The 24,973-nt window shown below is 34.5% G+C and overlaps 9 protein-coding genes across 9 annotated transcripts; 4 read left to right on the top strand and 5 right to left on the bottom strand.

Annotated features, from left to right (window-relative positions):
* Positions 1 to 1,396: 1,396 nt before the first annotated feature.
* GSH1 (glutamate--cysteine ligase) lies at positions 1,397 to 3,430 on the top strand (the record flags this gene model as incomplete). The annotated part of the gene is made up of 1 exon (XM_071054629.1): positions 1,397 to 3,430. The coding sequence occupies one exon, from the start codon at positions 1,397 to 1,399 to the stop codon at positions 3,428 to 3,430; it is 2,034 nt and encodes a 677-aa protein (XP_070909322.1).
* Positions 3,431 to 3,596: 166 nt separating this feature from the next.
* MEF2 (mitochondrial elongation factor MEF2) lies at positions 3,597 to 6,023 on the bottom strand (the record flags this gene model as incomplete). The annotated part of the gene is made up of 1 exon (XM_071054628.1): positions 3,597 to 6,023. The coding sequence occupies one exon, from the start codon at positions 6,021 to 6,023 to the stop codon at positions 3,597 to 3,599; it is 2,427 nt and encodes an 808-aa protein (XP_070909321.1).
* Positions 6,024 to 6,629: 606 nt separating this feature from the next.
* GSM1 (Gsm1p) lies at positions 6,630 to 8,558 on the top strand (the record flags this gene model as incomplete). Its single annotated transcript, XM_071054627.1, has 1 exon — positions 6,630 to 8,558. One exon carries the CDS (start codon positions 6,630 to 6,632, stop codon positions 8,556 to 8,558), a length of 1,929 nt encoding a protein of 642 aa, XP_070909320.1.
* Positions 8,559 to 10,482: 1,924 nt separating this feature from the next.
* ECM3 (putative ATPase ECM3) lies at positions 10,483 to 12,288 on the top strand (the record flags this gene model as incomplete). The annotated part of the gene is made up of 1 exon (XM_071054626.1): positions 10,483 to 12,288. The coding sequence occupies one exon, from the start codon at positions 10,483 to 10,485 to the stop codon at positions 12,286 to 12,288; it is 1,806 nt and encodes a 601-aa protein (XP_070909319.1).
* Positions 12,289 to 12,650: 362 nt separating this feature from the next.
* On the bottom strand, positions 12,651 to 17,723 carry CMR2 (Cmr2p; the record flags this gene model as incomplete). The annotated part of the gene is made up of 1 exon (XM_071054625.1): positions 12,651 to 17,723. The coding sequence occupies one exon, from the start codon at positions 17,721 to 17,723 to the stop codon at positions 12,651 to 12,653; it is 5,073 nt and encodes a 1,690-aa protein (XP_070909318.1).
* Positions 17,724 to 18,247: 524 nt separating this feature from the next.
* On the bottom strand, positions 18,248 to 19,060 carry RKI1 (ribose-5-phosphate isomerase RKI1; the record flags this gene model as incomplete). The annotated part of the gene is made up of 1 exon (XM_071054624.1): positions 18,248 to 19,060. The coding sequence occupies one exon, from the start codon at positions 19,058 to 19,060 to the stop codon at positions 18,248 to 18,250; it is 813 nt and encodes a 270-aa protein (XP_070909317.1).
* Positions 19,061 to 20,051: 991 nt separating this feature from the next.
* Positions 20,052 to 20,468, bottom strand: RNJ42_04459 (uncharacterized protein; the record flags this gene model as incomplete). The annotated part of the gene is made up of 1 exon (XM_071054623.1): positions 20,052 to 20,468. The coding sequence occupies one exon, from the start codon at positions 20,466 to 20,468 to the stop codon at positions 20,052 to 20,054; it is 417 nt and encodes a 138-aa protein (XP_070909316.1).
* A 424-nt stretch (positions 20,469 to 20,892) lies between these two features.
* Positions 20,893 to 23,574, bottom strand: NUP1 (FG-nucleoporin NUP1; the record flags this gene model as incomplete). Its single annotated transcript, XM_071054622.1, has 1 exon — positions 20,893 to 23,574. One exon carries the CDS (start codon positions 23,572 to 23,574, stop codon positions 20,893 to 20,895), a length of 2,682 nt encoding a protein of 893 aa, XP_070909315.1.
* Positions 23,575 to 24,311: 737 nt separating this feature from the next.
* Positions 24,312 to 24,965, top strand: NOP15 (rRNA-binding ribosome biosynthesis protein NOP15; the record flags this gene model as incomplete). Its single annotated transcript, XM_071054621.1, has 1 exon — positions 24,312 to 24,965. The coding sequence occupies one exon, from the start codon at positions 24,312 to 24,314 to the stop codon at positions 24,963 to 24,965; it is 654 nt and encodes a 217-aa protein (XP_070909314.1).
* Between the last annotated feature and the right edge of the window lie 8 nt (positions 24,966 to 24,973).

Raw genomic sequence — 24,973 nt, 5'->3', positions numbered from 1 at the left:
CCATCTCCGGGTAAAAGTTTGATCAAATGAGACAAGTACCTAGCCACGGAGCATGTGACTATATATCACCCTATACTAAATTTGATAGGAGTATAGAACAAATGTTTAGAGGGACTGTGTGGGAAAGCAAAGGAAAGGCAAGTTTTGTTTGTGGGAGGAAGTAAGGTGTAAAAAGAAAAGAACACGGGATGGGAAATTAAAAAAAAACGTGGGTCGGGACGGGACGGGAGGGGGGAACAGGAAATAAGAAGGTACTTTTCGGGTTTTTGATTAAAATTTGGGATCATTAGTAATCACTGATAAATATTTTCTAGAGAGTGAGAGAGCCATAAAAAAAAGCTATACACGGCGTCAAAACAAAAAGCCACAGTTTTTTTACTCTCTTATAATAACGTCCACAGAGAGAGAGAGAGAAGGCAATCAAAAACGCATGTAAGTAGTACAGCAAGGAAGTTTGGGCAAGGGAGATACAGTAAACGTAAAATAGAAAGCAATCCCTATTATGATAAAAAAAAAGGAAGAAAAAGAGAGAGAGAGAAAGAAAGATGTACATAGACTAAATAGCTAATAGGGGATTTGTAAAAAAAACAACAAGAGATAAAGTAAAGCACGTATAGAAAGCAAAAAAAAATATTATTACACAGTGTGTAATTTTGATATATGTCTATCTGCAAGTACCTCTGTGTACAATAAAGCTGTATATGATGTCCTTGTAGTTTGTAATACCCTGCTTATCTTCGTAGAACCAAAAAAAAAAAACCAATACAAAAACCATACGCTTAATCCAGAAGCCAAAATAATCAAAATAAAGAGAAAAAAAAAAAACAATCCAAAAGAATTTTTAAAAGCTTTTTGAAGTAATTAACAAGCTAAAAAAAAAATAATGAAAACAACAAAAATATTACAGAAACGCAGTGATAATCCCAAAGTGACCTTAGAATACTAAGCAGAGTGAATGTAGAGTTGCTTTTTTTTATATATATTATTTTTGCTCTTGTAAAATACAAAAAAGTGAAAAAATTAAAATATAATTTACTGTGAATCCACCACATAAACACAAACCAGGTACATGTATAATATAATATAGAGAGACATAGTGGATTTAGGGCTAATATCATAATACAACCAAGGAGGGACAAAAAGAAAAAAAATTTTTTTAAGTGTATATTTATAAATTGGAAAAAATTATTATATAGAAGATAAAAAAAAAAAAATAGTAATGCTATATAACCTTTAGTATTGGAAACTCTCCAGGTATTCGTAAACATAGAAGAAAGTGACCGGTGGAAGAAGTAGAAATACTAAAATATAAATATAAATATATTAGACTAGACTTAAATCTAATCTATTTACAACGGATAGAAAGAAGAACCAAGTATTAGAAACAATACTCTAAATGGGTTTATTATCGTTAGGTACACCATTACCATGGGAGGAATCTAGAAATTATAGCGAACATATACGGACCGAAGGTGTAGAACAATTATTATACATATTTAAGAGTGCATGGGATAGACAAGGTGATCCGTTATTATGGGGTGATGAAGTTGAGTATATGATGGTGGAGCTTGATGCTCAAGAACAGAATGCTATGTTGGATGTTGTGCATGATAGAATACTTGATGAATTGAATGAACAAGATCTCGAACTATGCAAAGTCAATGACTTGAAATTTCACCCGGAGTATGGTAGGTTTATGCTCGAGGCGACACCGCAGAATGCTTATCCGGGTTACGTAGATGACTACGTTGAATACAACATGAAACAGAGGAGATTAGTTGCAGAGTACAAGCTTCAGCAGTATGCACAGCAGGAAGGTGTGGTCAACAGGCTGGTTCCCTTGACTCTGACTGCCTTTCCAAGGATGGGTTGCCCTGGCTTCCTCAATATTGAAAATCCTTGGGACCATAAGAATACTGCATCTAGATCCTTGTTTTTACCTGACGAGGTTATTAACAGACATGCCAGGTTCCCAAATCTTACATCGAGCATCAGAACAAGACGTGGTGAGAAAGTCTGCATTAACATCCCTATACTCAAGGATAAAAACACTCCAACTGTGGATGATTCCATCAAATCGAGAGACTGGTTCGTCCCAGAAGATAAAGAGTCACGCCTAGCATCTAAACCGGGACATATCTACCTGGATGCAATGGGGTTTGGTATGGGGTGCTCATGTTTACAGATGACCTACCAGGCACCAAATATCGAGAAAGCAAGATTCTTATATGATACTCTGGTTAACTTAGCTCCTATTTTTCTGGCAGCCTCGGCAGCAACGCCTGGTTTCAAAGGTTGGTTAGCTGATCAAGATGTTCGTTGGAATGTCATATCTGGTGCTGTGGATGATAGAACTCCGCAGGAACGCGGAGTTGCACCTCTAATACCAGAATATAATGTCGATGGTTACGGTGGTATCCTAAAGGAAAACAGGAAAAAAGTACAAAGAATACCGAAATCAAGATACAGTGTTGTTGATTTGTATCTTGGTGGTGTCGGAAATAAGTACTTTAACCGAAACTATAATGATACGGATGTCCCTGTTAATGAGAAAGTTCTTAAAAGATTATTAGAGAACGAAAATTTCCCGTTAGACTACGATCTTGCAAAACATTTTGCTCATTTGTATATTAGGGACCCTATTTCCACATTTGAAGAGCTTTTGGATCAAGATAACAAGACTTCTACCAACCACTTTGAAAACATACAGAGTACCAATTGGCAATCGCTAAGGTTCAAACCGCCTACACAAGCTGCCACTCCGGATAACAGAAATGTTCCTGGTTGGAGAGTTGAATTCAGACCCTTAGATATTCAATTGATGGATTTCGAAAATGCTGCATACTCTAATATGATGTACCTAATTGTCGAATGCATTTTAACGTACACTGATAAATTTAATCCATATATTCCAATGTCCCAAGTCTGGGAAAATATGAATAGAGCACACCACAGAAATGCTGTTTTGGAGGAGAAATTCTACTGGAGAAACACTTTCAACCCATCAGCACATTACGAGGTTGGTCAAGAAACTACTGAAATGAACATCAATGACATTTTCCATAGCGATACCAATGGTATTTTTAGCACTTTCATTAATCCAATCCTAAAGCATAGAAATTTCATTCAGAAGAGCTGGACAGAATTGAAGCAACAACCACAGCAGAGAAGACTTTACTATTACCTAAAAATGATTTCTGATAGAGCGAGTGGTAAAATTCCTACTGCCGCCAAGTTTTTGAAAGACTTCATTCTAAAACATCCGGATTATAGACATGATTCCAAAATTTCCAAGACAATCAATTTTGATTTAGTTGAAATGTGTGATAGAATTACACACTTGGATAACAGTAGGAATGAAGTAACCGAATTCCTGGGCTCAGAACTGACTGAGTTTTTGCTAAATAATAAATTATCTTATGAGGACTAAATTAAATAAATCAAATGAATGAATAGATGATATTATTTTTTTTTAATAAAAAAATTTTATTCTATTAAGTTAGAAGAATATGATACTCTATCTACTGTATTAAATTAAGTTTCCAGAACAGTAATGTTTTCGGATTATTTACAGATATGCCAACTATTTACAGATACTACATTGTGGAGATTATTTCACCTATTCTGTCAGGTGTTACCTTATTCATGCCTGAGTATTCCATATTTAGTTCACCTCGTCCTTTTGTAAGACTTCTCAATTTTTTTGAGTACATCACCATTTCTTTTAATGGACATACAGCATTAATAATCTTCATAGCGTTGTTATTTATGTTGGCAAGATTTAAGGTCGTATCTTCAGGGAAGTACATATTGTCTATTATTTGTATTACCTCTTCATTTTTGTCAGTTGATGAAATAACATCATCTTCAACAGATGTAATAATAGCATTTCTTGCACTGTTCAAATCTTGTATAACTGATCCCATATCATTCTGCGGAACTGCTACACGAACATCCATTACAGGCTCTAGTATACTGAATGATTCTTTAGTTGTATTTCTAAGTGAGTCATGAATCAGGTTTCTAATAATCTCCAGGATTTCAGATGGATTATCAAGATCAGAAGGGAAAGCCCAATCCGTATGCAATCTAACAGCGCAAGAAAATAGAGGTAAATGGGCATGCATACCACCGCTTTGAAATGCAGCCATTGCGCTAGATAGTAATGTGTTGATAAATACTTTTATTGGGATTTGGTGCATCCATTCAGATTTGGTTAATCTTTCTTGCAAACCATCAATGATTAAATAGTTCTCATCGTTGCCGATCGGGAAACAAGATGACCCGGCGTCTTCGATACTCTTAATATTCACTGCATCAATTGGTTCAACACGGATCGAAAATTTTGTACCATTTTCATTGTTATAATGAGATGTTTTTAATTCGTGCTCAAGTGTTTCTTTGTAGGATACCATAATTTTACCGAATTCAACAGGTGCTCTGAATTCGTTTAATAGTTTATACTTTGCTATTTCTAAGTGTAATTCCCCCATACCATTCAGGTAAGTTAATCCAGATTCCTCGTCTCTCACAACATGTAAACTTGGATCCTCTATTGTTAATCTATCAAGCGCATCTTCTATAGCTTTCTTATTACCTAATGACCTAGGCTCCACGATAACACTGAAAACTGGAGCAGGCGTGTTTATAGGATTTATCTTGAGTTGTAATTCTTTCTCTCCAAAACTTCTAACTCCATCTTTCTTCATAGAATGTGAAATGATGGTATCACCTGTTTTTACTTTATTAGCAATAGACGTACCAGTTAATACACCTATTTGACCAGCAGATAGTAGTTTAACATCTTGAGGTTGATCTGCTTGCATTATTACAAGCTTACCTAACCTGAACTTTTCACCAGTTGTGGTATTATAGACTGTATAACCGCTTGATAAAGTTCCGGAATAAACTCTCACAAATACCATTAGACCTCTGATGGAATCAGTTATAACTTTAAATGCAAGGGCTACACATAATTGATTTTGTCCATTGATCAATGCGCCTGTCTTAGGATCAAATCTGATTGGAATATTCTTATCGTTTAAGTCTGGAAGTTTGGCTTCAATAGGAGATGGTAAGTATTGTATTATACTGTCTAGTAAAGGTTGGATACCGATGTTACGGAACGAGGAACCTGATAAAACTGGCGTAATTTCATTATTAATAGTCAATCGTCTGATAGAGCTATTTAAAATATGGGAAGAGACCTTCATAGCATCGCCTTCTGCAGTGCCTTCTAAAAATTGCTCGATAAAATGCTCATCTAGCTCTCCTAGAGTTTCTACCATGGCTTCTCTTACCATTTTAGCTTCTTTATAAGATTGGTCATCTGGTATAGAATATAAATCTACAACCTGAACATCTAGCGGGTCATTATCTCTATTCCTCCATTTCAATAGCTTCATGTTAATAACATCAACAACCCCGATAAACTGTGAATCCTCATGTACATTCTCTACAAAATATGGGAAATTAATGAGGACGGTTCGAGTCTTCATTTTATAAGTTAATTCTTTTAGAGTCCTGCTATACCCTGCACCTACCCTATCCATTTTATTGATATAGCAGATCTTAGGTATGCCTTGTGAATGTCTCCATAACTTCTCACTTTGTGCCTCAACACCAGCAACACCATCTAAAATCAGCACTGCACCATCTAACACTCTAAGAGACCTAATAACCTCAAAAATAAAATCTGCGTGTCCGGGAGTATCGATCAAATTGATTGTCTGGGTCTCCTTATCCCGAGCAGGATCATGCCATTGGAATGAAATCGCAGCACTTTGAATCGTAATACCACGCTCTCTCTCTTGCGGCAGAAAGTCTGTCACTGTATCACCTGTGTCTACATCTCCAATTGCCTTCGTTTTGCCCGCACAGAACAACATTCGCTCTGTTGTCGTAGTTTTACCAGCATCGATGTGCGCTATTATACCAATATTCCTAAGTTTATCTATCGATGACTGCAACCTGGCTGACAAACTAAACCGCCGCACACATCCAAACAACCTCGTCTTATACATCTACCCTTTAGCTGAAACTTTAAAGTATTCTGTTGTAATCAATGAAATAGAAACTATTCACCTGTCTCCAATTGCTATTCTCTTAATATCAACTGTACAAATTGATACTCATCATACAATCTCCATAATGCACCAATTTACATTATTTACTGATACACAGAAATCATCGTACAAAAAAATGAGCTTCGAAGAAATCTGCAACATTTTATTTATTTTTTTAGCAAAAAATAATAATTATATAGTTAAGAAGCTGTACGGTACTTTCTTTGGAGCCATTCCGGACAGGCCATATGCACCAAAGGGAGTGGGACAGTGATAATTTGAGCGTGTGGGAAGCTAGTGATATACACTAGGAAGCGGGGGGGTTTTTAAGAGCTATTAATGAATAACTCATCTCGAATATTTATATAAATATTTTGATCACTTCTCTCTTAATAGGGAACTGTAATAGTGTAAAAGTTAAAAAAGGAAAAGTGAAAAGTGAAGAGTGTTATATTTAAGAGTTGAGTTAGTTGTTATAATAAGAAAAGTTAGTAGGAAATAGAAGATATAATAAAATAAAAAAAATAAAAAAAGGCTTTTTTTCTGTCTTATATATTTTTTTGAATGGAAATTTCTGGCAACAGACAACAAATGGTGAAGGCTTGTGAATTTTGTCATGAGAAGCATCTACATTGCGACCCTGGGAGGCCCTGTCAGAACTGTTTGAAGAGAAACCGTGGTGAACTATGTAAGGACAAGCCCAGGAAAACGAAGAAAAGAGCGCCGGATAATGATGCTACTATGAACTTTAGTTATGGTAATAACGAACAGGAACCGATATACAACCCGGGTATGCCGCAAGGCGACCTAACAACTGGTCAGGAGCAACAGCAACGACATCAGAGTTTCTCGTTAGACTCGCCGTCCTCTGTACATTACAATATAGGTCAATCTGTGCTGGATTCTCTCAAAAATCATAATGATAGTAATTTTGAGTATACTAATAATGCCATACCTAATCAAATAAATAATAGTCTACTGTCTAATTCCCCGAATGAACAAAATTTCAGCCCGCAAAACACTGATGGTAGCAATAATTATGAATTTGATAGCGCTTGGGCTAACAACGAATATATGAAGTTGGATGAATTGACCAAAAACGGTCCACAACCGAATTGGGCATCGTACCCGAACTCAATAACCGAGGCATATGATGATTCTAAGGGTCTAGAAGATTTACCGCTTTCTATGAAACCTACTGATCCACAGAAGAATGATACAATTATGAATTTAACGCAATTTTTGAACCTGGGAAGACCACTTCATAAAAGCCAATCCAGGCCGTATATTTCACTAGATATGATGGCGTCTTCAAAGGTAAATGATAAGGGCCAACTGATAGATGATTCAAAAGTCGCTAATCAGAATGAAAACTCATCACCTGTATATACAAATCAAGGAAGGGAGTACTCTAATAAGGAAACAGTAGTCTCAGAATTTGCACAAGTGCCATATGAATCCCCGGTTCTACCGAATCAATCTCCTGTAATACAATATCAATCACCAAGTGCTCAGTTCCAGACGACTCCAGTTGATAAACCTACAACTACTGTACCTACGATTAAGACTGAAACGGATGATAAAATCAAAGGTAATGTCACATCGAATCGAAATTTGGAGCAAAACCCGCATGAACAATCAAACGCTCCATTTAAACTACATAATGATAGTGAACATCAAGCTAGGTTCGATACTCATAAGAAAAAAAATGATAATCATAAACATCATAGCGAATTGTCGCCTTATAGATTCAGGCAACTAGTTAAGACCCCTATAGAATTATTCGAGAAACAATATTTGATTAAGCCTCATAACTATAGATATGCTTATAAAAAATTACTCGAACAACTCGAAAAACTGTTTTTATCGGATAATAATTCCAAAAGAAGAGGTCAATTGCAAGCTATCGTGAAGTGCATTTTAGAAGACTATGTCCCAACATTCATTACATTAACTTCGAATATGATAGAATCAGACCTTTATCTCCAGGAAATGACACTCCAAAGGACACTTCTTGAGCTAGAAAATATGGCTAGGCTAGTTAATTGTTCTCCAATATGTATTTGGAGACGATCTGGAGAATTATGCTATGTAAGCGAGGAATTTCTCCAACTTACTGGGTTTAAGAAGAAAGAATTATTAGCGCATAGGAGATTTATTTTTGAATTTTTAGATCCTACAAGTATTGTCAACTACTTTACCAATTTTCACGAGTATTTGGCTTTTGGTTCTAAGAGTCAAGCGACTAGTAATATATCTTTGATAAAACAAGGCTTATTAGTTAATGGTGAATTTAAGTATACTGGAAATCCTATCATATCAGCTAGCCCAACATGTGGCACTAATACAGATGCAATATTTGACGAATGTCACCTATTATTAAGTAACGGTTACTATCTAAAATGTGCTTCGTGCTGGACGGTTAAAAGAGACAGTTTTAATATTCCTCTACTCATAATGGGTCAATTCTTACCAGTATTTGAAAACCAATAAATAGCGATAATTGTTTACTAATATTTCAAGGAGAACTAATTTTCTATATTTAGAAATTTCTCTATTTGTTTACATCGATCTTGCATTTCTTTACAAATCTTTCTAAAATAGACTATAGTTAAATATCTATATATTTAAATTAGATTTAAACTCAATAGAATATAACATTAGTCTTCACGAAAAAAACTAAAAGGAACCCTAAAAAAATAATACACCATTCAAGTAAGCCCTCAAATACGGGTAATCTATCGTGTGTAAAGCTAATTTGCGAAATGGAAAAAAAAATTTTCTAATGAATTTTGAAAGACGAGAGTATAAATACAACTGAAAGGAAAAAGAACTTAAACATTTCCTTCCTTTCACAATTTATTTTGTGTTTCATTTCCCTTCATAAAAAGAAACCAATCATCAGTAGTGGTTAATACTATCTCAAGATAATATTAATTACATACATATCATAGGAACCATATGGTGGTATTTATTTGGATTCTCAAAGCTGGATTGTGTAATTGAGTGACTCCGGTTGCTCTTTTATGTGTTCTGGTGGAGTTAATACTGGAATTTGAATTTATATCATCTACATCAATCAACCCAATAGCTGAATGTGTGTTGACTACCTCCAAACAAGGTAGGCACAATACTCATTTCGTTTCTGGTTTCTTAGATCAAAATTGTCTATGAGGGGGTGCTTTTCTCAAATAATATTTCTTTATCTACGGATTCTGAAAGGGGAAGTAAGTACACGTCTTTTCCAGAGGTCTGTATAATGCAGACTGAGAGTTTGGATTTCCGTTGTGTCTCCGCCTTCATGGTCAAACATTTTTTTTTTACTCTTAATTATGTATGTGTATGTAACTTGGTCTTGCCCTGTGACATAATTATATCATCATTGTAGCTTCCAAGCAAAGTCCTTACTGCCTTGTTTTTATTTAACGGTTAGTAACGATCAATGCCAAAAGCTATAAAAACCACACGCTATAACTTCTCAACCTACTGTTACCCGTATTTTGGCATTAATCTCATAGATAAAAAAAAAAGGTGGGCCATCCCACTCGTATTTCTCTTTTAGGATTTTTTATATCGAAAAGATAATTTGGGTTTAAGTCTCCGTAGAACCCCTACACCTCCAAAGAATGAATATTAAAAAAAGAAAGATAAGAAAAGCACCCTTATCATCCCACGCAAAACTCCCTTATTTTTTTTAAGATCTGTTTGTCATTTATCTTAAGATTTTTATTTATCCATTTCTTACCCACTTCTCGGTTTGTACGCATTACCTTAGTGATGTCAAACTTTTTATATTGCGTTTTTTTTTAATCTGCATCTAAAATTCTCTGCATACCATTGTTACACTCATTATATTTATATAGATGGGCTCATAGAAACTGTCGTAGGCCTGCTTGTTATAAAGTTATCTAGGCATCAAGTTGATTATTTTTAAATATATGGATAAGACCCTTTAGCGATGGCCATCTTGTATAATAAGAAAAGAAGTGGGAAAAAGAAATCATATTAACATTTCTGTCTTTATCATTGCCATAAAAGAAAGGGCGGATGTCGGTTCTTCTTAGTTATTAAAACCTTCATTTAAGACAATAAGTTTAAAATTGAGGATTCGAGAATACAGGAGAGATGTTACATTTGGCAAATTCTCATGACGATCATTATTACGTGGGATAGATTACATATCCCACGTATTTTCGATTATTCTCTCAATATAATAGTATAAATTCATATATATATAAAGCAGGATTTGGTTATTTTATATTCATTGGTCAGCCATATGTAAGATTTTTCTGTACCTAGAAATTAAAACGATAATCATAATAAAGAACAAGGATTAGCAGAAAATTTGGAAATTAGAGAAAACTTTTCATATCCACTGAAAAAAAAAGAATACTATATAAGAATAAGTTGTGAAATAATGTCAATTTCATTGGGAGCCGTTATATGGTCGTCTGTGAAACCAATTATTAAAATTTATTTGATTATAGGTACGGGTTTCTTACTGGCGAAAATGGATATTCTTACCGCTGAGGCTACTAAAACTATATCTAATATTGTTTTAACAGTTTTATTGCCTTGTTTATCCTTTAATAAAATTGTAGCAGAAATTGAAGATCAGGATATAAAAATGGTCGGTATAATTTGTCTATCATCTGTGATTATTTTTGGCACTGGCCTTTTCTTTGCTTGGGTAATTAGTAAAACAATGTCAGTACCGAAACAATGGCGGGGAGGTATCCTTGCAGGAGGTATGTTCCCAAATATTAGTGATTTACCTATTGCCTACTTACAAACCATGGATCAAGGTTTTATATTTACAGAGAAAGAAGGTGAAAAGGGAATTGCGAACGTTATTATTTTTCTAGCAATGTTTTTATTTTGTGTCTTTAATTTAGGCGGCTTTAGACTTATTGAAATGGATTTCAATTATTCAGATGAAGAGAGCTCATATACTACTAGAGAATTGAATGGAACCGATCCCACTTCTTCTGACACTTTTTCAGATAATGATGCTTTAGAGAAGAGAGACGTAAATAAAGAGCCTGGCGTGACAAATAAAAATGATAATTCAATTGAACAGCATATTGAAAGTAATGAGGTAGTTTCTAAGAGTAAGTCTTGTAGTAATTCCCTTGACTCGAATTCGGAATCTGGAGATCTATCATTAATTAGTACACCTGACTCTAATGAACCCAGTCTCACTAATAATACAGAAAGTAGTATGATAAATTGTACTTCAAGATTCCATCAACCAGTTGCTTTAGGTTCTGAGACCCAGCAAACTAAAAGAGCCTCAAGAGTTACTTTATCAACTGAACGCCAAAGAACACTGTCGCACTGTTCTAATAAAAACAAGAATTCTCAACATCCTTCAATGTATGATCTAATTCAACAATATTCCAATGTTGACCAATATGGTAACAATTTACATGAAGAAGTAAGCGTTAATAACGTTGGATATGATAAGGGTGGTGCAAATAGGACCACTTCAAATCAAAGTGTTATGGATCGTATAAGAGGGTCTAATTTAACTAGAATTATTACCTCAGAAGCTAATGTCTCAAAGAAAGATATAGATAACTCAGGGAAATCTCTGCCTAAATGGATGCATAAAAAATTCCCATTGACAAAATTCATTGTGTTTTTCTTGAAGAACTGTTTGAGACCATGTTCTATGGCCGTCATTTTAGCATTAATAATTGCCTTTATTCCATGGGTAAAAGCATTGTTCGTAACATCTGATCATACTCCACATATTAAACAAGCACCAGATCATCAGCCTGCGTTGAGTTTCATAATGGATTATACAGGTTATGTAGGAGCAGCATCTGTTCCGTTTGGTTTACTATTATTAGGAGGTACCTTGGGACGGTTAAAGATAGGTAAATTATATCCTGGGTTCTGGAAAGCAGCTGTAGTGTTAGTTTTCCTTAGACAATGTATTATGCCAATTTTTGGTGTTCTGTGGTGTGACCGATTAGTAAAGGCAGGATGGTTAACCTGGGAGAAGGACAAAATGCTTCTATTTGTGATCGCTATTAGTTGGGACTTGCCCACAATGACTACGTTAATTTACTTTACTGCTAGTTATACACCTGTTGATATGCCCAATCCAATTCAAATGGAATGTGTATCATTCTTTCTGATGATACAATATCCGTTAATGGTAATCAGTTTACCATTTTTGGTGACATATTTTTTAAAGGTTCAAATGAAGGTATAAAAGCAATCAAAATAAATCATTATGGTTTTCGAACTTCAAGAAGTACGACATTATATATATATTCTTAGACATCAAATTTCGATAGAAATTTGTTTTGCATATCTTTTTTTTTTTGTAATACTTATAGAGTTTTTTTTTCATTTACAGACATAGACACACTAATACAAAATAGAATAAATCGTATAATCACTGCAGTATTCATGTATTTATTGAAAGATTTTATATCGTGTCGTATGGTTATTATTGGTTGTAACTATTATTAATATTATGAAAACTGAAACTTAAATGCAGAGTATCATGATTATTATACGTTAACAATATAAAACGAAGGTTATAAAAATTGTTTTTATATAATCATTATACTAGCCTTTTTCAAATTCTGATAGAAGATACATCGAAATGTTTTCTCCATAATTAATACCAAACTGAGCATCGATAGGCAAATCTTCATTTATCCATTTCCTAAACAATACATTTTTTTCTTTAGACCAATTCTCTGAAATACTTAATGAGGTCTCTTTGGTACTTTTTACTTGAACAAAGGCACATAAGTCTAATATGACACCATGTCTGTCTAACAACATTGATGTTACTAAGGCAGTAATATTTGCATATTTCGAAAGAAGCCGCTCCTTACATTTTATCAAGCATACCAACAAACCTCCCATCTTAGCTATGTAACAGCTGCTGATGAACGGGCTAGAATCTTTTACAGTGCGTTCAAGATCTATGACAAAATGTGTCAATCCCAGAATCTCAATGGTATCATTAACAGTTCCTAAAACAAACAACTCTTTTTTGGTATTCAAAATTCCACTTTGATCGACAAATGTAACTTCTTTAATGAAACCGAAATCACCAGTTCTAAGATATGTCAGACCTTTGTCAGCGTTTCCTTTTAGTTTACTGCTGAATTGCTCTGTAATAAAAGTATCCTTCTTCAACTTTGAATCACAGACATAGTAACCATGGACGTTAGCCTCAGAACAACACCAAATCTCACCATACTCTCCATCAATACAAGGTAGCTGCGTTTCGGGATTGACGATTGTTACATCTGTACATATCGGTACTGAACCCGAGCTTTGCATTCGGATGCAATCTTCATTAAGTTCGTCGCGTGATACTTCATCTATTATACCTTCCCTTAAAGCTGTAGAATCTAAATACAAGTCTTTGGCGAAATCATCCCCTCCAGATTGTATTGTAATAAAAGGATTGAATGGATGCTGATAAATATAGCATATCTGGCTTTGATTTATCATTATATTAGAAAATCTTTTCAGGATGCTTTCAATGGCAACGGTATTAGGCCTGCCTTCAAAAGGAATCATGATTTTAGAGATATTCCTGAGGAAATCAGACCTTAAGATAGAAGACTGGTTATTTGCATTTTTCTTCATGTTGGCGGTCGTGTTTCTTGTATTTTCTAAGATATTGTTAGCTCTATCCATTATGGTATAGAGAGTGGTTAGTGGTAGATATATTTCTCTGATACTTAAGTTTTGAAGGCCTAGTAAAAAGTCGTTGGCATCTGACTTAATATCATCAATATTGAAAAGATTGGTAGCGCAACCAACAAATATACCCAGTAAATTATTGATTAAGAAACCCAAAATAGAAGTATTGTGTGCGATGGAAAAAATATTGCGTTCGTTAGTCAAATGCAGGGTTTCTTTAACGATTTTACATGTATTTAAAAAGGTTGCATGATTCATAGTGGAATGTATGTTTTTCTTTATATCTCCATCAACATCAACCCAAACAAAACATGGCGTGGTTGTATTACTTTTTTTACCTCTCAGACTAAATTTTTCTCTTAATAATTTCTTGAACATATTTATAGTTAAATTGTTCTTCTTCTTTACTTTAGAAAATACAGTAATTTTTGGTAGTATGTTTTTATTCCTCTTTAAAGTCTTAGATACAAGAGGGTTTGAATCTAAAACAGAGAAGGTTTTTGAATCAGTAAAAATACGTTTCACTTTATAACCCTTTATAACACTAATGAAAATATCAAAATATTTATTAATATTTTCCGCGGATAACACAGGCATAGGAATAACAACTAGGTTGCAATAAAAACAAGCAATTGTCATGGCAATGTATTCAACAGAATTTTCACACATAATAATGACACAATCCATCGCTTTCAAAGGAGTCTTTGATACAGCAATTTTTTTAAGAAAGGAAGCCAAAATAATCTCAAAGTTTTTCCAAGACACCTTTTTATGTAGATTATTGCTGTTAGTATTGTTACTGCTAGCTTTTGTTGAATTGCCTCCATCACTAAAGGCAAGATCATTTGGGTATTTGGATATTCTATATTCCAGAACATCCAAGATAGTATTGAAGTCCTTCATTTTTGTCCCTGTTCTGTTATCAGTAGCATATTCAACAAAATTAATTCCAGACGCTTGCCAAATTGGCGATTTTGGTAGAGAATAACTATGACTATTGTCAAGATCTCTTAGTGCCTTATTTCGCAATTTGGAAAGATGTTCAGAAAAAATGCTCTCGTTATAATAGGAAGAATGTGGTATAAAATCAAGAATGACATTATCAAATTGGAATTTCACAAATTGGGCATCTAGTTTTCCACTATAGAAGAGTTTGACAACTGTACTTGTAGCAATCTCAAGTGAACAGTATCTTCTAGGCAATGTATTTCTTGGAACTACTAGAATACACATCGGTTGTACTTTATGAAATATCCAGAGTATACGATAAATTTGATCACTTAATTCGTTCATTTTTTTTTCTAGTTGATACTTCTGTTTATTAGAAGTCACCAATAGTTTGCTATCAGCCTCATTAGCGTCTCTACGAGGGTCTCTAGCTAAAGAACTTTCGACAACTAAAACCAAGAAATGCTCTTCCTTGTGATGATTCAGTTCAAATGCAACAGCCTCGAATATTGTATTAACAGTTCTAACTAGAGTTTCGGTAATCTGTTGGAGATAATGTGATTCCACAACCCTTTTAACTTGTTTCTTATTTTGTTCTAAATCCTTTATAGTTTCGGCCGATTGGGTTAAGGATTGAGAATCTAAACTGGATCTTGAATTACTATGTTTATGTTGCTTGGCCTGCGATAAATCTGAGGTGTGGGCCCAATTTGGTAATCTAATGAGTTTGTTTTGAAGAAACATATCTTCCACTAACGATAAAACATAGACTTTACCGTTGAAGACGAATCCAATTAGTTTGGTCCTTAGGAATTGTACATTTCTGGGACATATATTATAAATTGTTTCCACTCTCTCCATAGAATCCTTAAAGTCCCCATAAACTTCGCCTTCTTCGTTCTTGGCCATGGCAAACATTTTATTATAGTTCAACTTTGCTTTGAACACAAAATCATTAATTCTATCTAATTCATAAAATTCATCTGTGAGAAAGTCGGAAGATACCCAGATTTCACCAACAGTTAAATCATCAACAAGAGTATTATCATCGGGATCAACAACGCACAAAGTACTGCCTGGAATAGGAAACCCAAAAGACTCAATTTTCAAGTAATCCCTAAAAGAAGAGGAAGAATTTATCATCGCAGTAATGCTCGGCTCTATTATATTTTTTTTAAGCCTTTCACGGTTAACAAATAAATCGTCTTGTAATCTCAATTTTGTATTATGTATTGGAAAATTCTCGAGGTTACCAATTTGATCTTTTAGAGAGAAAAAAACACCTCCAAAGTCGGATAAAGTAAGCATGGGGGAATAGCACATTGAGGCATCAATACAGCCTAAATTTTTCAACCATTTATGTATAACCATATCTGTAACTTCTGTATCAATAGTAGTACATGAGGTTAAGCAATATTTGATACAAGAAAAATCAATTTTATGTTTTTTTGAAAGCGTTAACTCTGGGTTCTCTAAGTAGTTTATCACTACTTGTTTTAGTTGTAGTTGGTCATTTAATAATATATCGGCGCGATATTTATCTATTACATGTTCATAACCACCTGGATTCTGTAAAATTTGATTGTCAACAGATATGAGTAAATTCCCTGAAAAAACATTGAATAGAAACCCAAATATCAGACCTGTAGATCTAGTTGGATTTAAACTATTTAATTGGACAAATCTATCAAGTGTGTGCGAGGTGACTGTAAATTGTTTTGCCTTAAGAGGCGTTATCACATTGGTCTTCCTTTTCCAATGAGGCATGGTTCTGGAATTTAAGATCCTTGAGAATATACCAAATTGATTCATTAGTACTTTATGTTTCATTACAACGCCTGATAGTCTTCCAAGGGGAGTCCTTGTGAATTCGATATACATTATGTTTGGGGTTTCGAATATCGGTGTCTTTTTTTTTGCCTTTGAATAAACTCCTAAGTCATCAGTCTTAATAAACTTTACGTTATTAAAAACTTCACTTTTCACCAATTTCACTTTATTGTGATTTGTGGTAGAGTGTAAATTATCCAATTGCTTATGACAATTGTTTGATATAAGTACCAGCTTAGAACTAGTTATCTTAATAATATCAATAATATCACTTAATGGGTAAGTCTGGAAGGATATTGGTACAGCAACCATTCCTGCAATAAAACAACCCATTAATGCTACACAAAACTCGACCGTATCTTCCATATTATACCATAGTAGAACTTTATCCATTTTATAAATTCGTTCTTTATTCAATTCATATGCAACTTTTTCTGCCCTTAAATATAGCTTATCCCATGTTATGTATGTTTCCTTACCTTTTAAGTTGATACTTATTATGGCAGTCTGTCCGGAAAACAGCTCAAATCGTCTTCTTAGAATTGCAGGTAATGATTCTTGCATTAACATATCTATTTCTTTACTATCTGCGTCATCATAGGCTGGCTTTCTGGGTAACAATGGTATCATTGGGTTGTAGGAGCTATTCTTGTCTGAAGTTCCACTTATACTTGAATTATCCATCGACGAAGTTAACGAATACTGTGATCTTTTCTTGAATTTTGCAGGGGAACTGGATTTTATACTGTTTCTCGAGGAGGAGTTCAGAGTGGTAACTCTGTAAACTGAAGAATGACGTATAGACGATATGGGTGTAGGTTTCGATGTATCTCTCGAGTCCCTAGAATGAGCATCATTTGTACTAGCTGATCGTAAGTGAGATCTATAGTTCGATGGTCTTTTTTCCTTTGTAGGTGTGCTATATTCACCGTAGTCATTGAATGCTGGGGAAGGTCTCTGTATATTAGATGGAGATAGATCCGTAGTAGATTTTATATTGGAATAGTTTGAAGATGTGAAAGATGAATTTGATGGTATAGCATTTAATTCATAATTTTCTAGTAACTGTGTTCTTTTTGTCCGATAGCCTTTAAGAGTTAGATTTTCTTGTTTATAGTCTTGTATAAGCTCATTTAATTGATACTGCACTCCAACAGGTAAACTAGCCGGTATACTGAAATCAGGTTTTCCTTCCATATCTGTATTACTGTTGTTATTTCGTAATCACTTGTCTGGACGGTTATAAATATAATCTTAAGGTAGAACGGCCTTCATAAACAGGTTTTAAAAAGTTTAGTTGACTTTTAGTTTTTATTTTAATATGCTAATTTATCTAATTCTCAATATAACATTTGCTTTTACCAGTATATATATATAATTGTATATAAATAGTGTATACCTCTGTAAGATGTCCGTAGAAATAATTTCGATGAATGAACTTATATAAACTCTAACTGAGCATCACTAAATTTCATTACCACAATCTAACACTGAAAAGTCCGGGTAAATTCTCATCACTTAATTTGAAGACAATATGACGTCATTCATTAATAAAAGAAACCCTGGATGATAGTTAAAACCATTCGACAAGCAGTATAGATAAAAATATAGGTGTTCTTATTACACAAATATATATTTTTTGTCCAAGTAAACCACCATTAGGCAACAAAAAAATTAAACTGTTTGTAATATTATTGCGATTTGGAAGAGTTTATTTAGTCTTAGTTTTTGTCTTGCACAGCAACGGAACCGTCTGGTTTACCGAAGTAAGCCTTGGCAGCGTTATCGATGAATAAACCAGTTTCAACAACACCGACCAACATCTTGATGGCTTGGTGTAGTGCTCTTGGGTCTTCGATAGCACCGAAGTCAGCGTCGATCAAGAAGTTCATGTTATCGGTGACCACTGGACCAGCCTTAGCTTTACCACCTTCTCTGACTGGTGCGGCCTTAGCATTCAGGCAATGGATCAAATCGTGTTGTACTCTGGCCCAGGAAGATGGGACGACTTCGATAGGGACACCTCTCTTCCAATTAACACCCAAGTAGTTTGGTGATTTCTTTGTGGAGTCAGCCACGACGATGAAGGTCTTGGCACTGGTACTGACAAGCTTCTCCTGGAACAAACAAGCACCACCACCCTTGATCAATTGCAAGTTTTGATCGACTTCATCGGCACCATCGAAGGCAATATCAATATGAGGCTCCTGTTCGATAGAGCCCAAAATCAACCCGTTATCTATTATCAGTTTACGGGATTGGTAACCAGTAGGAATGCAGATGAACTTGGAGACCTTGTCGTGGTATCTTTCATCCTTTAAGTACTGACCTAGACGTTCTGCAACGTAAACCACAGTACTACCACTACCTACACCGATGACTCTGTGTTCTTCAACGTTCAAGTTTTCGTCAACAGCACGGTAAGCAGCAGCCCTCTTGGCATCTTCCAGTGGTTGACCTAGAGATGGCAAATCAGTAATCTTTGGTAATGGAGTCATAGTCTTTTGTTTCTTTGTGTTTGGTTCTGTGGCCATTAGAATTATTAAATATGATTAAGTATTTAATGTTTGTTTGTTTTTTGCTTTTACTTCTACTTTTGTTATGATTAAATAAGTCATTAATACAAAAAATTTAAAATGAAGAAAGAAAGAAAAAATTGTTGATACGGAATAAGTTTAATAAAACCGAGAAGGTAAATCTTAAGGGGAATCGTCTACGTAAAATTATAGGGAATAGATGATAAAATTATTTAAATATGAAAAAAAAAATACTAAAATTGAATCTTTCCTTCATGATGAACTTCATAAATCAAATTAAAATTTGGAAATAAGCGAATATGTGAAGAAAGAGTGAAAAAAAAAATAGGGACCAATAGGGAAAAAAAAAGGGTGGACATAGGGGAAGAAATAGAATTAAAAAAAAAATAAACACTACGAATAGAGAGAGAAAGTGATTTAAGGAAATACTTCTATTTCAAGAGAAGAGTAGATATATATATAAGTGCCTGAGATTTAAATCTATTACAGACAAAAAATATATAATTATAACAACATTTTGTTCATTTTCTATCCTCATAATAAAGACATTCTTCCACATGGAAACGGTATTTTCGATAATCTTATATACAAATTTTTTTTGGGGGTTTCTTAGTTAATACATTTTTTTTTGATTCCGGTTTATTATTGTTAACATAGTCGATATGCGATGCCGTATGATATCTGTATTAAAAAAAAAAAATATCTTTTGGGAAGGCAATAATATATCCAATTGGCATAAGAAGATGAAGTCCGGAGAATACCTCGTAGGTTTGATCATCTTCGATGACCCACCCCACTTTTTTTTTTCTTGCTTTATTACATCAATTTTATTGCTTTTTTTTTTGGGTTTTGACACAATTGTATCCCGGATTAGGGTTTTATGTATTTTCAGTAAAGGAAGCAATGAAATGAGATTAAGAGAGAGTGAGAAGGGGAAAAAAATAAAAAATAAAAAAAAAATAAAAATGGGAGTATAGTAGAGGGTGGATTATTTCTTAGCCTTTCTTACAAAGTTATTATATAGATCTGTTTCATCTATGGAAATGTTTGTTGAGACGGAACGTCTGTGTATATCTTCTTTCTCCACAGGGATGTCGAAGTATTTATATGTACCTATATCTTCATTCTTTGTATGATGTGTGGATTCTTGTGGTTTGTTATTGGTACGTTTGTTACCAGTTACTACCCACAGGCAACAGAGGATTCCACCTAGTATAACCACGAATTTGGAGACAAGAATGATGCTTACCAGTAAACCTCCGACTATATTTTTTAACAATGATCCTAACGTTCCAATGAATAAACAACCAAGAACAAATGAGGGCACATGCAAATAGATTTTTCTGTTCGCCACTTTGAATTCTAAGTCTTGGTTGTCTCTGATTCTTTTTATGACACTGTCCATTATTAAATATGTCGTGATAAATTCGTTATCTAAGGTGAAAAAGTATGCGGGATTCCAAAATATAATGCAAATGACTTAACAGAAAATATACTTGAAAAAGATTTAATAATCAAAGAAAAATAGGATAAGCTAATATAAATTGATCTATAAAAACACAAGTCATTTCTTTTGTTCTCTATCCTACTTAGCAACATAGTCTATATGCGATATATGTTACTTTTCTAATTGGTATTTTTTCTTTACAAAAAATAAAAAAAAAAAAAAAATGTACACACTTATTTTCTTTAATTCTCTGTGCGCGATTTTTCTATGTCATAGAGAGGCTATTATTTATAGAATAGTGAAAGAAAAAAATAGTTACCTAATCTATCATATGCTCATTGAATTATATGAGAATTATAAATCAAATATATATTACATAACATTACCTTCTTGGTGCTCTCATTCTTGCTAATCTTCTTTGCGTGAATCCAGCTGGTGGGGCTTGTTGAACTGGAGGAGTACCGCCCATAGGTGGTGTTCCTCCCATAGGAGTTGTGCCCATGACACTTCCTCCCATTGGATTCATTCCCATATTTATATTTCCTTGTGCAATTCCACCGGTAAAGGGATTCGCACCACCAGTGTTTGGATTGATTCCAACCGGTTGTGCCATACCTCCAAATACCTGTTGTGGTGATGGCTGTGCCGGTTGTGGGGCAGCTGGTGCGAATATATTACTTGGATTTACATTCGAAGCCCCAGACATGAAGTTAAAGTTCGGACTCTTCGATGGCTTAAACATATTTTGCGCAGGTGGAGTTTGCCCTGCTTGATTATTGTTAAACAACGAGCCAGTAGATTGATTTTGTGATGTTGGTCCGAATGGTGTGGGAGATTGACTTGTAGGAAAAGCAGCATTTGATGAAATATTGGTAGGGTTAGTTGGCGCTTTTGCAGGGTTGCTAAATGTGAACCCATTTGTTTGTGTACTACCTCCGTTACCACTAAAGGAAAAGGCAGGTTTATTGCTGCTTTGATTGGCTAAACCATTAGAAGAGCCAAATACAGTAGCAGGACTTGTTGCAGAGGCGCCGTTGGTTGATAAGGATTCCTTGTTGAAGTTGAACGTTCCTGTATTTCCTCCTAGAAGAGTATTTGTCTGTGATTTATTAACTTCAGTTTTATCGCCGAATAAGCTGGGAGCGACATTTCCTGTGCTTTTACCTTCAACTTTACCGCCAAAACTGAAAGCAGGTTTGTCTGTAAGAGTTGGGCCAGATTCTTTCGTGCCGTTAAAAGAGAAGGAAAGTGTAGGCTTGGTTGTAGGTTTGATATCAGTAGTATTATTTATACTGTCGTTCGGAGTTTCGGTACCCTTGAAAAGTGATCCGGTATTCGACTGATCACCGGTCGTTTTTTTGGTTTGTGTTAAATTAAAGGAAAATGTGGGTTTAGAAAGTTTATCTTCAACTGGGTTTTGTTTGGTAGCATTTGGTAAACCAAATGAGAAGCCAGGTTTGCCGGTTGAGGCGTGTTCTGTGCCGGCAGGAGAATTAGAGTTTGAAGGTGATTGTTCTTTCTTACTAGAACTAAAACTGAAGAGTTTAGAGGATTCATTACCTTTGTCAGGAGCAGCTACATTGCCAAAAGTAAAAGAGGGTGTATTTTTCTCGCTTGCGGTTTCTAATTTATTTGACGTCGAAAGTTCGGAGGCTTTGGAACCAAATGTAAAACTAGGAGTTTCTTTTTTATCTTCTTCATTTTTTAAGGTTTTTCTCTCTACAGATGTGTTACCAAAACTGAATGCAGGTAGGGTGCTCTGTTGTGGCTTCTTCCTCTTACGTGTACTTTCTTCTTGCTCTTCACCTGCCTCATCATCTTTCTCAGTATTTGCTCCATTTTTTATTGTAGAACTACTAGATCCAAATGATAATTGAGGTTGCTTTGACTCGTTCTTTCCAAAGGAAAAGGTTGGCTTTTCCTTAGGCACATCAACGGTATTGCTACTATCCTCAGAAGTGAATGAAAATAATGGTTTTTTATCCGCTTTTTTTACACTGCCAAGACTGATTGTAGTTTTCGATTTATCCTCTTCATATGATTTGTTCCCAAAGGAGAATTTAGCAGTCTCTTTATTTGGGGTTTCAGTTTTGGACCCTAAAATGGACTTGGTAGACGGAATTGAAAGTGACTTTTCAGAGGTTGTGCTGATACCAAAATTAAATGGCTTCTTCTCATTGTTTGAAGAGCCCTTCTCTTCATTCAAAATATTAATGGCAGTCTTATTAACATTTGCGATTTTTTTGGACGGTGTATCCTCACCATTCTTAACAAAATCAAAACCAATTGTAGGTAAAATAACATCAGATTTATCGTTCTCGTTACCTTTCTTGGAAGTTTTTATTTTGATATTAGCTTCACCATCCTCTTTCGAGCTTGAGTTATATTTTTTAGTCGGCAGGTTGAATAGTAAATTACTCTCCGAACTCGAGAGAGATGGAAGTTCGTTATCATTCGTGTCAATTCTGGTCAATGGCACATTTATTCTTGGTGTCTCTATGATAGACATATCTGATTTGGAATTCATTCTAAGAGTCGAATCACTATCCTTCTCTTCTCTATCATTAAATTCTGAGGTATCGTACTCATAGTCCACAACCCATTTTTTTCCCAATGCGATCTTTCTTCTTTTCTTAACAGGTTCGGCACTATTAGATTTCAAATTTAAAGTTTGTTTGTCATCTATTCTCTTATGAAGAGTGTACTCTTTTAGCGCATTGAGCTCTTTAAACTCGTTTTGAAGTCTCCTCATTTGTTTTAACCTTAGTAACCTTAGCCTCTGTTTAGGAAGTATAGGTAAAACTGGAGGACGTTGGCGTATTTGGTCATCTTCGCCAGAACTAGCTTCAAACAAAATTATAGAATCACGGCCTTCATTCTCAATGTGGCTTTCGTCAACCGTACTCAATAAGGTCCTCCTCTTCTTCACGTCAAGTGAGTTATCAGTAGCTTTATTAGACTCAAAGGAACTCTCATCGGATGTATTGGATCTAAACAGAGATATCAAAGTGGAGGAAATAGACCTCTTGGTGGCAGGTCTCTGTGTCTTCACCAAATTAACCATTATTTTTAATTATTTACTTTACTCCCTTCTCAATATCTGTTATATTTACCCGCAAAATAAGGTTTTCCTTCCTGTATATGCCTGGTTGCTAATACTTAAACCTTAATATAAGCAGGATTTCTTTTTTTTTTTGTTGAGGTATTAGTTAAAAACGTGATTTCTCAAATTTACCAATTGTACTCAATATGATATATATTTGCTTGTTATAATAAGATGTCACATTTTAATTCATTATATTTTTTTTTCGTCTATAGTTGCTTTAGCGATTTGGAATTAATGAATTCGTCTGCAATTACATAATTGATCTTTGATCAGTAATTTGGAATATTCTATATATGACATGGAATGGGAAGTTTGAGTTATACAATCATTGTATACTTCTGCCAACTGGAACTAAGTTTAATAATATATGGGTGGTAGGACCTTTTTTTTAAATGCCCAGGAATATGTAAAACACAATAAATAATTACAGTCAGTTTTCTCACCCCCGGGTAAGCCTTGAAAAAAAAATTTGCGATGAGCTCGTGGAAAATTAAAAATAAAATTTTATTTTGCGATGAGCTAAATGGTCATTTTACATACAGAATATTATATAGATAAGTTTGTAGTTTATTGGTATTTGCATTTATTATTTCATTGTTTGAAGGTAAGTTATAACGTAGTGACAAATAGTTATATACATATATTAATTGATTTGTTATAATAAAGTAATAGAAACAAGTATAGAAAAAAAAAAAATGGCAGTAACAAAGAGACAGAGTAAGAAAGAGGATAAAAAGGTTGAAGAAAAAACTGAAGATGTGATGGCAGTTGAGTCTGGGGAATCTGATGAATCTGGTTTGGAATCCGAACTGGATGTTGAGGGATCAGACTCTGATTCAGAGATTGAAGGTATGGAAGCTAGTGAAAGTGGTAAACATCATATCAAGAAGCTAGATATTAAGAAGAAGGATCAAAAGGTTAGCAACAAGAAGGACGCTAAGGAAGCTATTAGTGGGATTATATATGTTGGTAGACTACCAAGAGGTTTCCATGAGAAAGAACTAAGTAAATATTTCAGTCAGTTTGGTGATTTGAAGGAAGTAAGACTTGCTCGTAATAAGAAGACTGGTAACTCCAGACATTATGGTTTCGTTCAATTCGTCAATCCAGATGACAGTCTTGTAGCACATGAAACTATGAACAATTATCTGTTGATGGGCCATTTGATACAGGTACGTTTGTTACCAAAGGGCAGTAAAATAGAGAAACTGTACAAATATAAGCAAAGAGCCTTCTCTGCTCCACCAAAAGCTAAGAAGTCTGCCAAGGAATTGAAAGAAAACGCGGAAAAGAAACATGAAGAAAGAATGGAGAAGCTAAAGAATGCTGGTATTAATTTCGAGTATTAATTTCAATC

This window comes from Nakaseomyces bracarensis (assembly GCF_045282275.1).
Source record: "Nakaseomyces bracarensis strain CBM3 chromosome Unknown Scaff13_0, whole genome shotgun sequence".
Taxonomy (NCBI): Eukaryota; Fungi; Ascomycota; class Saccharomycetes; order Saccharomycetales; family Saccharomycetaceae; genus Nakaseomyces; species Nakaseomyces bracarensis.
Note: the sequence above shows the minus strand (reverse complement) of the source record. Positions and strands in the feature narration are given on the sequence as shown.